We start from the raw sequence: 11,865 nt of genomic DNA, 5'->3' as shown, positions 1-11,865 counted from the left end.
CCGCGCTTACATCACACCTGTGACGCATTTAAACTGAGCCTTCTGCAGACCAACAGCTCCACATACAGAGAAACTTTTTCCATCTTCTCTGTGCTGTAGCATGAGACCTGGAACGATGCAAACCACCAGCTCACTCACGCCCTCCGATGCCCAATATAGCTGCTGCACTGCCTTCACGAGTCTGTCACCGACCTTGGAGCGTCTCTGATGGAGGAGCAAAAAGATTTGCTCTGTTTGACTTTGAAGAGTTCTGTGATGAAGGTTTCTATTATTTTAGAAAGCCTCCGCACCCTTCTGAGCCAATTCATCAGGTTCCCAACCTCATTCCTTCCAACACCTGCTAACCAGAGTGAGAACCCAAACACCTGGCTACCATGCAGCTGTCTGACCAACTGGCACAGGTAAGTGAGGTGACAGTAATAACAGACACACTGGATGAGCAGTTTGTTTTTTTTAATTTGTTTACAACAAGGCTACATCACCGATGATGTCATGGTGTCAGTCTCTCCGCCTCATTACCCAGAGTTCACTCTGTTTCACTTTGTGGAAGAACAACTAAAATTCAACCAAAGTTAAAAAGGTCAAAGGTGACGCCAAATCCTCCCGCAGCACGCTGCAGCCAAGAGCATCATGGAAAATCTTTTGGCTCCTTTTATGGCACGGACAAAAAAAAAAAAAAAACCAAAAAAAAAAACCCCACCACGACCAAAGTCCAAAAATAAATCTCTAAAAACTGTTGACCAGGCACATCCTCCGATTCACGACCGCAGCTTCCTGACCCCGCCCACCTGCCGGACCCAGCCCCGCCCACTCACCACCTGCTGCAGGTGAGGTCAGGTGAGTTCAGGTGAGCTGGGGTGGACTCATTCTGTCCAATCAGTCTTCAATCTGTCAGTCCTTCAGAGTGAGCCGCCCTGTTCACATTCGAAGTCCTTCATCATCTTCATCCCTTTGGATCCTCGTCTGCAGACGCAGATTATTGCCGTCACCTCTGAATGCTCGTCAACAAAAAGATTTACCTGTGGGGAAAAAAAGAAGTCTTAAACATATCAGAGAAGCAAACAAACTCAGGCTGAATACACACCTGAGTGTACTTGAGAACAGGCTCACCTGGCGGTGCGAGAAGGCTGCAGCTATCGGAACAGTCTGGTGAACTCTCTGATGGCCCAGCACACCTGTTTACACTCCTCAGCGCTGCAGAACAACAAATGTGAGGTTATCTACTTGTCACCTATGCAGGTGTTCCACACACTGAATGTTTATCAAAAACATTTAACCAGACCATGAGATCAATTTTACAGGAAATAAACTCCTCAGTTGGAAGAGTTTTTTTTACCAGTGCATATAGTGTTTTTCATACACCTGAAACCTCCCAATCAGGTCAGGACAAGTCCAGACTCGCTCAATCCGGACTCCAGTTTGTCTGCGTTCCACCATCAGACGAGTGAGTCTCGACAAAACCTGCTACACACCTCACGCACTCTTACCTGAATGCCTCACAGTCAGTAACGCCTGTTTCTGAATGCCACAGACAGCAACGCCTGTCCCTGAACGCCTCACAGACAGCAACGTCTGTTTCTTAATGCCACAGACAGCAACGCCTGTCCCTGAACGCCTCACAGTCAGCAATGCCTGTCTGTGAATGCGTTACTATTTTTTAACAAACAGACGTTGAAGCTGTGTTCAGTTTAATCCAACCCAAAAACAGCCTGTTCGTGTTGGTGGAAAAATGCACCATGTCGACCAACCAAAAAAATGATATGGCAACTAGAGATGGCACGATACCACTTTTTTATGTCCGATACCAATATCATAAATTTGGATATCTGCCGATACCGATATGAATCCGATATAGTGTTTTTTAATCAACAAAACTGTTTTTTAAATATCTTGCTGCATTTTGTATAAGTTCATACTCAAGTTTAAAACAACAACTACACTAAAGCTATTCTGTTATACCTGTATGCAAAAAAAAATATTTCATAGTTCAGCAATACTGATCAATCTAATAAACTCAAACCTACACCATCCTCCCTATTCTGGTATTTTAAAGAGTACTTAGCATAAATATTAATCAACCTAACTAATAGGGTTCCAACTCCCAGCAACAACAAAAATAAATAAATAAAAAATAGGGAACCACCCCTCACGCTCCACCTCATGATGCTTAATCGACGTAATCAACCTTAATTTGATGCAGTGTGAAAAAAAATGCACAGAAATCAATTATTTTTCAAGAAATATTAAATAGATTCAACATCTTTCTTCAACAGAATTGCAGACTGCACAGATGGTACCTTCCCAAAGGAAAAAGTACTATAGCTTACTAGGGTATATATATTAGACTTAATAGTTACTATATACAGTAATTGACTTCTATTCATTTTGCATCAAATTAAAACTTTGGGTGTCAGATAATTATTTATTAAAAGCTCGACATTTGAAATGAGAATAAGAAAGAAAAGTATGTCTTTGTGCCCCCTTTTCTCTGTTAATGCCCTATCGGCCCCCCTGGCTAAACTTTGCTAGATCCGCCCCTGCACAGTTACCAGCGTCAGCTACGTAGAAAAAGATCCTGGAGTAGAAAGTAAGATTAAATAAATTCTAACAACAGCTGATCAAGCTTAAACGTGCTGCTGTTGTTCAGCCGCTGGTTTCCTCTTTCTGGTGCAAAGTGGGCCAAAAGCAAACTAGAGACACGGACTCGCGACAGAAAAGCCGATCAGCTGATCATTAAGCCGTTTCATGATTGAAGTAGCAGCAAGAAGAGGCAGTCGCTCCATATATCGCTTGGTAAGCTTAACGCAGGAATGCTTTACAAACATTCAGAGATGGACTTACACACTTGCTTTACTTCTCTCGGGGATAACTTTGTCGGAGATGAAATGCCGGGTTGCTAGCGAAGCTCCACATGCTATCCAGACCACCGACAGGTCCCGCATGCCACAGCCGCTCTATCACGTGATGCATACTGCTCCGACGTGCTAACGTTCTGAGGTGAGTTACGGCGTGTTGCAAGTTTTGTGGGGTGCTTTCGTGATATTTAATGGATCGGATTACATTTTTTATTTTTCTCCGATATCCGATCCAGTCATTTAGGTCAGTATCGGACCGATACCGATACGTAATATCGGATCGGTCCATCTCTAATGGCAACATGACATTTGGTTGTTTCGGGAGAGGGGGAAGTTTTAGGAGTGACGGAGAGAGAGAGAGAGAGAGCGAGAGAGAGAGAGAGAGAGAGAGAGAGAGAGAGAGAGAGCAGAAAAAGAGAGAGCGAGTTTAGAGATGTGAGAGATTTGTGACGTTTAGCGTGTTTGGAGTGTGTAGTTAATGTGTAGTGTAGAGGATAGTTTGGTGTTGTGTGTCAGTAAAATGACACGACTGCTGAATAAAAACAATGATACACCTGCTGCTGTCAGACTTGCAGGTATCAGGCTGTGATGTTCTCCTTTATAGTGGACAGAAATTATTTTTTTGGAGTGGCACAAATAATTTGTGTGGCATCTCATTGAATGCAGAACAGCTGATTGTTCTGTAAATAGTTTGAAATGGTTATAACAAAGGGTAAAAGGTAAATGACTGCAAATAACTTTGTTGTTTGCAAAACTTGTGCAGAGGATTTTAAAATTGACAATTTATATTTACATTTAAAGTTATGAAATATTATCATTAAACATGTTTGTTGTTGTTACATTAAAAAATATAACTTTTTCTACTCTGATTTTATGTTTATGTTTTTTGTCTGATTTTAGATCAACTGCGTTAACACAGTATGTCAAAAATGAAAACATGACTGTAAATTCAGACACGCGAGGTTGTGCTGAAAAGGATGAGACCAAACAAGGCAAAGTAAATAGTTTTTAAAGGTAAAATGTGGAGGGAAAATCAAGTAGTTAAAAATGGCCAATTATACCCTGGACCTCAGAGGGTTAAAGGTTTTTTTTTTTTTTTAAAGTAACGCAATAGTTACTTTTCAAGTAATTAATTACTTTTAGAATATTGTAACTCAGTTACTAACTCAGTTACTTTTTTGAAGAAGTAACTAGTAACTATAATTAATTACTTTTTCAAAGTAACTTGCCCAACACTGGTTATCTCACCTGGTGACCTGTTTATGGAAGTCAGTCAGCTGTTTATGGGTGACTGTCACGGCGCCGCCTGACGTCTCCTTCGGTAAACCTTTCAGGGCGCTCTCTAACCAGCGGCAGAACGTCTGCAACACAAGGACACCATCATCAGCACCTAGAGTCACCCGACACCCCCAGCATGCACACAGGTTTGAGATGCCCTACCACCTACTCACCGGCCGGTCGAACACCATGATCTCCCACAGCACCTCGGCGACGTCAGGTAGCGTGTACGGCGGCAGACAGAAGCAGCATGAGTGCATCAGCTGAGTGACGAGCTGCTGGCCGTGCTGCTCCATAGCCTGACCAATCAGACGCTTTCTCACCTCGAAGTCCTCCTCGTGCTGCAGACCCACAGGTGTTAAGGTGAAGCAGACTCCTGTGACATTACTGGCGTTTACAGCACGTTTCCATTAGACTTACATCGTTGGCGACTCCTGTGTGGATGAGGTCTCGGACAAACTTCATCACGCTGCAGTTGGCGTCTCGGTGGTCCAATGAGGTGGCGGCGATGGCGCACTGTATGATGTGAATGATGATGCTGCTGCTGAGCAGTGTGACAGGACTTCGCTGGACGAACCTGAGCAGAAGAGGATAACGGGTGAAAACGGGCAGAGCTACGGAGCGTGGCACCATCGGGCTCAAATGGGCGGAGCTTCAGACTCACCTGGTGGCCAGCCTGAAAAGGTCATCCACAGTGTCAGGGTGATTCCTTAGACCGTTCGGCTGCTCCAACAGCTGGAAGGTCGGCATGCAGAGAGCCTGAGGAGGAGGAAGCCACACCACCATCATCATCACTGACCAGCTCAATGAGCACATAACAGAAAGGTGGAGCCTCAGTGCCCAGGTGTGCTCACCTGTAGCATGTCGAGTAATCCCTGTCTGCAGCCCTCCTCCATACCGTACTCATCCACCAGGATGCTGCCCAGGTACAGGAAGCAGGAGTGTGGATACACCTGATACACGCCCACCATCTGACAACAACACACATGTGATCGTTTCATTGGAAACAAAACAACACTGCATCACCGGGGATCACAGATTCTCTCTAAACCAATCAGAATTGCTGACACTTTAGTCACAGCGCCCCCTGGAGTCTGGCAAACTGCTTTGAATCTGTTCACAGATGATTATTTTGTGTGACAAGTTTCAACAACAAACTTCATTTGATTGATTACTGATTGACTACATCATGGTGCACATACTCAAACCCGACTGGAAAAGCTCTGATCAGCTGTTCTGGAAGCTCAGAGTTTATTTTTAAACTCAGAGCTTGTTGAACCTGCTTCCTGCTCGCTGTCCGATATGAGGTCTCACCTGTGTGACAAGCGGCTGCAGCAGGGAGGCGGAGCCTTTCCCGACACAGCGCACAGCGAACCTGAGGCAGCGACAGCAGCGCTCCACGATGCGGTTATCAGCCTGGTGAGTGTTCAGAGTCTCCGACAATACGGGCCAGATCTGCAAGTCACATGACCAGAGGTACCTCTATCACATCTATTCAAATCACTCTATTCAAATCAGACTTCCAGGTGAGCGCAGGTGTGTTACCTCCTGGATGACTTTCTGACACGGGTGAGTCTGTCCATTCTCGACGATCGGGTTTGTGTGTCTGCAGAGAAATGATGTGTCCACCGTCAGCTGTTTCATTAAAGTTATACTGGAAGTGAACAAACAGGAGAACTCACCTGAAAATCACAGCCAACCTGTCGAGCCACACCGTCGGATCAGCTGATTTACCGTTTGTGGACTGCTCAGTCAGAAGCTAAAACACAAACAAGTAAACACATAAGTGAACAAACAAACAAACAATCAAACAAACAAACAATCAAACAAACAAACAAACACACACACACCCCTCTGACCTTCTTCAGAGCAATAACCTGAACAGCACACAGGTCGCTCAGACACTCTGCGATCTTCTCCAGAGGAAGTCGAGCCAGGACCAGAGCCGTACCTGTACAGGTAATAGTACACTGATGTGATTACACATGAGCCTGCTGCATCTACACCACTCATGAGGATAAACCTGTGTCAGAGATTTAAACCTTGTACCTTCTAAATGTGACCATAGGTATCTGATAAATTCAAGGCAGGTACAGTACAAATATGTGATGATGTCAGTGCAGGTACCTTTGAGCAGGCCGACGGCAGCCTCTGTGGAAAGGGCGAAGGAGTCTAGTGAGCGAGCGATGTCCAGCAGCCCGTGGAAGTGCTGAGCCATGTGATCTCTGCACACGGAGCAGATGTTGTGGATTGCCTTTGCTGCCGCAGATGCCAGCGGTTTCTCTCGCAGACCTTTCATCAGGTAGTTCAACACAGAGTCTGACAGGAAGTACAAAATATTATTCAGTATTCCCAGACGCACCTGTGAAGCTATGACATCCTGAAAGGCAAGGAAGTTAAAACATGGCTGACTGCATCATCAGGACACTGCCACTGTTCAGGATCATTCCTCCGTACCAAGGAATCTGGGATTCCTGTCCACGACCTCGCTCATCTCGCCAACCAACTCGATACTCGTGTATCTCACCGCCATGTGAACGCTCTCCGGAAGTAACACAATCTGCTGCAGCACCTCCGTGAGCGTCGGGTTGTTCTCCCTGAAATCAGACATGGAGAACATGTTTACTTGATGAACGCGTCTGTGAGAACTTCCCGTGGCAGTGACACAGATACTCACGGGTCGACGCTCTTTGCGATGGAAGCCATGATGAAGAGGACGGCCTCTGTGACCTCCCAGGGAGGATTCCCATCTTTCAGCGTGGAGTACAGCTGAGGACAGGAAGTGATGTTAATGAAAGAATAAAGGTGAAACAGATCCCACCTGTCAGCCTGAAACCACCTGAGGATTAGTTACCTGAGCGAAGCACTCCACGGAGCCAACCAGGAAGATGACATCTTTAACAAGGTCAGACACCCTCATCCGGAACTCGCCAAAGTCGTCTGTGTCCTCCGGGATTCCCTCCTGTGGACGGAGAAAAATTCAGACTAAGATTTCATGACCTGAACACCTGAAGCCAACACCTGTGGGTGGAGCCAGAGCTGGAAGTCTGACAGACGCTGACATTTTTAGTTTGTTTGTTTTCCTGACTTCACATTCAAAGTGATTCACTGATTACTGATCACTCACGGTGAACACACCTGTGTGCATTATTGTGGACCACCATGGAGACAACAAGGACAGGTAATACAGTCAGGGTTCAACTTACAGCAGTGTGTTCAAACTCAGCATCATAAAAACTTTACACAGAAGGATCTGGAGCCAGACTGCAGCATGAAAAGGTTCAGGTTCTGGCTCTTACATGATCCGGATCGAGCTGGCAGTGCCGGGCCAAACAGTGGAGAAGCCTCTGGATGTACGGTCTGAAGATGGCGTGCAAAGTCGGGTCGTTGATTTTGTACAGGTGTTCCCCAAGACGGTACCAGAAGTTAAAGGAGATCTCCACCACCTGGACCACAGAGAACAGAATCACACACAGAACCATAACGCAGACCAGACAGGCCGACATCCGAATTAGAACACACAGGAGCTTCATATGCCATGTCATATGCAATGCCATGGGGTGTGTTCGTACCTCGTACTGGGGGTGTCCTGCACAGATCAGCAGCAGCTCCAGGGTCCTCAGGTCTCCCATGCCCTGTCCTGGACTCCTGACCGTGGTCTCCAGGAAGGTCTCGCAGAGCTCTGTGAAGATCCTGCAGTAGTTCAGCACTCTGAGGATGAGAATTGAACACGCGTGTTACTGACAATATGTAAACAACACATGAATGCCACAATCAGAACTAGATTTGTCCTCACTTGTCCAGATCTTCTCGGGCTACTGCCATGTGATAGGCCGTCTCTAGTGTCAGGACGCCCTGGAAGAGCTGCAGCGCCAATGCGACGTTGGTCTCCACGTTTTCTATGGCGTAGAGCGCAGAGCACACACAGTCGGAGGACGCCTCGTGGAGGTTGGTAGAGGTTTCGTCCCTCTGCTGTGGAGACAGTTTGGGGTAACATAGAAATATTCACACGATTCAAGATCGAGGCTCACGTGATCATCAGATCATTGACATTGACGGCACTCTCACACTTACCAGGACCTGGAAAAGCACCATGAGCAGCTGGTTGCTCGCCATGAAGTTGCTGTCGAGGACGCCCAGGTTGAACCAGCTGCCCAGACAGCGAAACACCTTAATAAGCATCTTCTCATCATTCCCCGTTTTCTCCACGCAGGTTGTCTGAGGACAAATAAAGTCAGAGTCCTGTTTAAATAAAGATTAGTGACATCATCAGTGACATCTCCGTTTTTAGAGTGATAACAGTTTCCGCCACATTATCATTATGGTTTTATTACTAGCCACACCCCTACCTTAATGACAACATGCAGCTAATGTGGCAATCATGTGACAGTTAAACAGCCACTGGCCTGGTGAACAGATACGATCAACATTCAGTGGTGTTCAGACAGAAATATTACTGAGCTGTCTGACAGGTGAGAGTCAGACAGGTGTCTCACCAGCAAGGTAACCACGGTGCTTGAGTAGTACGCCAGGTCCTCGATGATCTCCGTCCTCCGATTCGCTCCGATCCTAAGCGAGCGGCTGTGAACTTCCTCTGGGAGCACGGTGAGGATCTCTATGAGGAAGAGCATCGAGCTGATGTCATTGTTGTACCTGAGAAGACAGAAGAACAGGTTAGTCACTGTCCAGCTTCAGAGAAAACATTGTGTTAGCCGATTTTGTGAATTCTTACTTTTCTATCAGTGTATGAACACATCCTTTCCAGGACGCCATCTGCAGGGCAAGGTCAGCGATCGCCAAAGCCAGCTGAGGGAAAGGGTGATGGTCTGAGTTACTCAAGTAAGAACTATCACAAACAAACTTCCTGTTTTTAAACCCTGATGATGTCACTGCAAGTTCAGCTTACTTTTTACAGTTAAACCCCCGCCCTCCGACAAGGTGTGATAACAACCACACAGATGTATTAAAGCAGGTGTTAACCAGCTCAAGCCAACATTAAACATCACAGGTAAGAAATATTTGATGATTCTGATTGGCTGATTCTGTTACAGGACACATTCCTCTTAACTGAAGCGATAATCAGCTGTTTCCAGGGAAACCCCACTGAGACAACTTTACAGCCGAGTACAAAAGGTGAGGATCAGTCAAGAGTCAATGAAGTCCTATTGACTCCGATGCTTATACCGCCGGAACAGGTGCAGTTACCTGGGTTACAATGATGGGTGACAGGTCCTTGAGGTTTTGGATGTGCGTCAGCAGCGAGTCTCGCAGTGCATTGTGGGTCTCTGGCGGGAGCTCGTAGAAGCTCGTCTGGATCTTCATCTTCATTGTCTGTGCGGCGAAGTAACACGACTCCACGTCCTGTTTGAGCTGCAGCAGCTGGTCTGACACCTCCCAAGCATACATCTGAGGAAGAAGTGATGTCATAGCGAAGGATGGGAGAAGAAAACAATCGACACAGCATAACATTATGATATTTTGTCTATACAGGGACACCAAACAAAAATAAATAAACTAATTAAAATATGAACAAGAGGACTTCTGACTAAATTGAAGGAGGCAACTTTATCAGGTAACTGCTGTATTATCTCAAACAGATTGCACATAATTGCCAACTTGACTCTATTCAGTTGCAGAGTGACTCGTATTACGGCAACATTTATGCAGGTCTTAGTGAAATGTTGGTGAGCTTGGTAAGAAAATAAATGAAGAGATGATGTTACATTGTTGTATAAAACAGGTACTAACAAAGTTTAACTTTGACAACATAATCTACAGTTTAAAGGTGGTGATTGCGAATATTACTCTAATACTCGCACACTGTAAAATGTTAAAAAAAAATCTTCAGTGAATTATTTTCATAAGATTGAATCGTGGGCTGTCTGCTGATTCTGCTCCTTATCATTAATGCCCATCAGCCACTCGGGAGAACATCTGACCAGAACCAGAAGCCTCACGTTTCCAGCTAGTTGACATTACAATGAACCGTTTGATCTGTTGTCCCCAAAAGACCAACCACCTGACTGAACCTGGTTCTCTTCAGGTGTTCTCCTCAGGTCCACCTGAGACGCTCGAATTAGTTCTCACGTGACTGAAGGCTGTGAGCTGGGGCTCCACAAACACTCCACTGAGCATGCTCACTGATCAGCTGACTGCTACAGGGGGAAACTTTCACCTGCATAACTTCAGCCCTCACGCACAGTGGCTGACCTTTTACCCCAGGTCACCTGACTGTGACCATGCTAACATGCTACCAGCTGAATAAAAACAAACAAGCCGGAACCGCAAACAGGAAGTCCAAACACAGGCAGGGGAGCGCTTCATTTACTCACCTGCAGCAAGGTGACTCACTCACTCATTCACACACACACTCTCTCACACAAAGACACACACACAAACAGAAAGAAACAAACAGACACACACACACGTGCGCAGGCAGGCAAAGTAACATACAGACAGCTAGCAGTTAGCATAGCAGCTAGCTCGGCATGTTTTCCTCCATTCATTTTCTTTAGCTTAGCTGTTATGCTAACGGAAGCGGTGGCTCCTCTGAGACTGCGCACTACACTTCACCTGTGCGTTTTCACACAGGTAAAACCCTGAGATCCGCTTCACACAGATCCCCAAAAACACGAAGCGACCTCCGCCCGCCCGGGCCTCTCCCCCCCGCCCTCTCACCGATCTCTGCAGCTCTCCCAGCCACAGCGAGGCGCGCTCCTTCCCGGCCGGGTCCGGGTCGTGGTACAGGGCCTGGACCGCCTGGTACACCAGCGCCAGGCTCGGTTTGCCGCCCTCCATAGCTCGGGTCAGACACAGGGACGCGGTGAGGCAGACAGCTCGGGGTCCGGGTGCTCGGATCCGGGTTCAGGGTCCTAAACGCTCCGAGAGCCGACCGCCATCTCACAGGCTTTCCGCTGCAACGGCAATCCCGGTCCCACCGGAAACACGGGCACCAAAAGAAGTTCCGCTTTGTCCTCCCGGAAGAAGACTTCTGTGAGAGGGCAATTAAAAAATAAAATGATGAAATAAAATGCAGCATATTAAAATAAAACAAAACTAGGGACACAATAATAATACGATACAATAAATTACAATGGAGTACAATAAAAATTAATTTGAATTTAATGACAACTTATCATAACCATCCATCTTCTGCTTCACACCTGGGTTTGGGTGGTGAGGGCAGTAGCCTGAGCGAAAAAACCCAGACCTCCTTGACCCCAGTCACCTTCACCAGCTCATCCAGGGGGAACACCGAGATGATCCCATTTCAGCTGAGAGATTTTATCTCTGAAGTGAGAGCATCCCTAACAGTGGCGGTCCTAGCCTGGGCGAACAGTCCCTCTGGCGCCCCCCCCCCCCCCCCCCCCCCCCCACACACACACACACACACACAACATATTAAGGATTGTACATTAACATAAAACTGTTGTACACACACACACACACATATGAAGAGAGAGAGAGAGTATGCATAGTATGCAAACGGCTACCAATCAGCAATCATAATTCGTCATACAATGAGAACAGGACGAATCAACAACTGACAATGACTAATTAATATTATAATCTGTAACATAATGTATTGTTTGGAGTTTAGTCTGTTACTGTTGCTATTTTTACCATTTCTTCTTGGAGCAGCTGTAACGCACATAATTTCCTTAGGGAGTAATAAAGTATACTGATTCTGATTGTTTCAGGATGACCTGCCATTATTGAACTTTTCTTGTCC

The 11,865-nt window shown here is 46.2% G+C and overlaps 1 protein-coding gene across 2 annotated transcripts; it reads right to left on the bottom strand.

The window, feature by feature from the left end:
• Window positions 1-436: 436 nt before the first annotated feature.
• tnpo3 (transportin 3) lies at window positions 437-11,098 on the bottom strand. Of its 2 annotated transcripts, none has more exons than XM_082511502.1 (23): window positions 10,812-11,098; window positions 9,339-9,539; window positions 8,866-8,939; window positions 8,630-8,786; window positions 8,208-8,351; window positions 7,930-8,105; window positions 7,706-7,844; window positions 7,433-7,579; window positions 6,988-7,095; window positions 6,811-6,902; window positions 6,591-6,730; window positions 6,261-6,452; window positions 5,984-6,084; window positions 5,816-5,892; window positions 5,679-5,739; window positions 5,448-5,588; window positions 4,988-5,104; window positions 4,798-4,892; window positions 4,554-4,710; window positions 4,307-4,474; window positions 4,104-4,216; window positions 1,111-1,194; window positions 437-1,019 (listed from the first exon to the last, which is right to left on the bottom strand). In XM_082511502.1, exons 1-22 carry the CDS (start codon window positions 10,929-10,931, stop codon window positions 1,134-1,136), a joined length of 2,781 nt encoding a protein of 926 aa, XP_082367628.1. In that variant the 5' UTR covers window positions 10,932-11,098; the 3' UTR covers window positions 437-1,019; window positions 1,111-1,133. The 2 variants fall into 2 exon arrangements, with proteins under 2 accessions (XP_082367628.1, XP_082367629.1); XM_082511503.1 differs by having other exon boundaries at window positions 5,993-6,084.
• Between the last annotated feature and the right edge of the window lie 767 nt (window positions 11,099-11,865).

This window comes from Aulonocara stuartgranti (genome assembly GCF_965226115.1).
Source record: "Aulonocara stuartgranti genome assembly, chromosome: 17".
Taxonomy (NCBI): Eukaryota; Metazoa; Chordata; class Actinopteri; order Cichliformes; family Cichlidae; genus Aulonocara; species Aulonocara stuartgranti.
Note: the sequence above shows the minus strand (reverse complement) of the source record. Positions and strands in the feature narration are given on the sequence as shown.

What these genes read in the sequence shown, in the direction of transcription:
- tnpo3 (XM_082511502.1), bottom strand. Translation starts at nt 10,931, where the DNA reads ATGGAGGGCGGCAAACCGAGCCTGGCGCTGGTGTACCAGGCGGTCCAG. An exon ending in GTTCATACACTGATAGAAAA is followed by an intron (nt 8,787 to 8,865) that starts GTAAGAATTCAC and finishes CTGTCTTCTCAG; the next exon opens with GTACAACAATGACATCAGCT. An exon ending in CTTTTCAGGCTGGCCACCAG is followed by an intron (nt 4,711 to 4,797) that starts GTGAGTCTGAAG and finishes TCTTCTGCTCAG; the next exon opens with GTTCGTCCAGCGAAGTCCTG.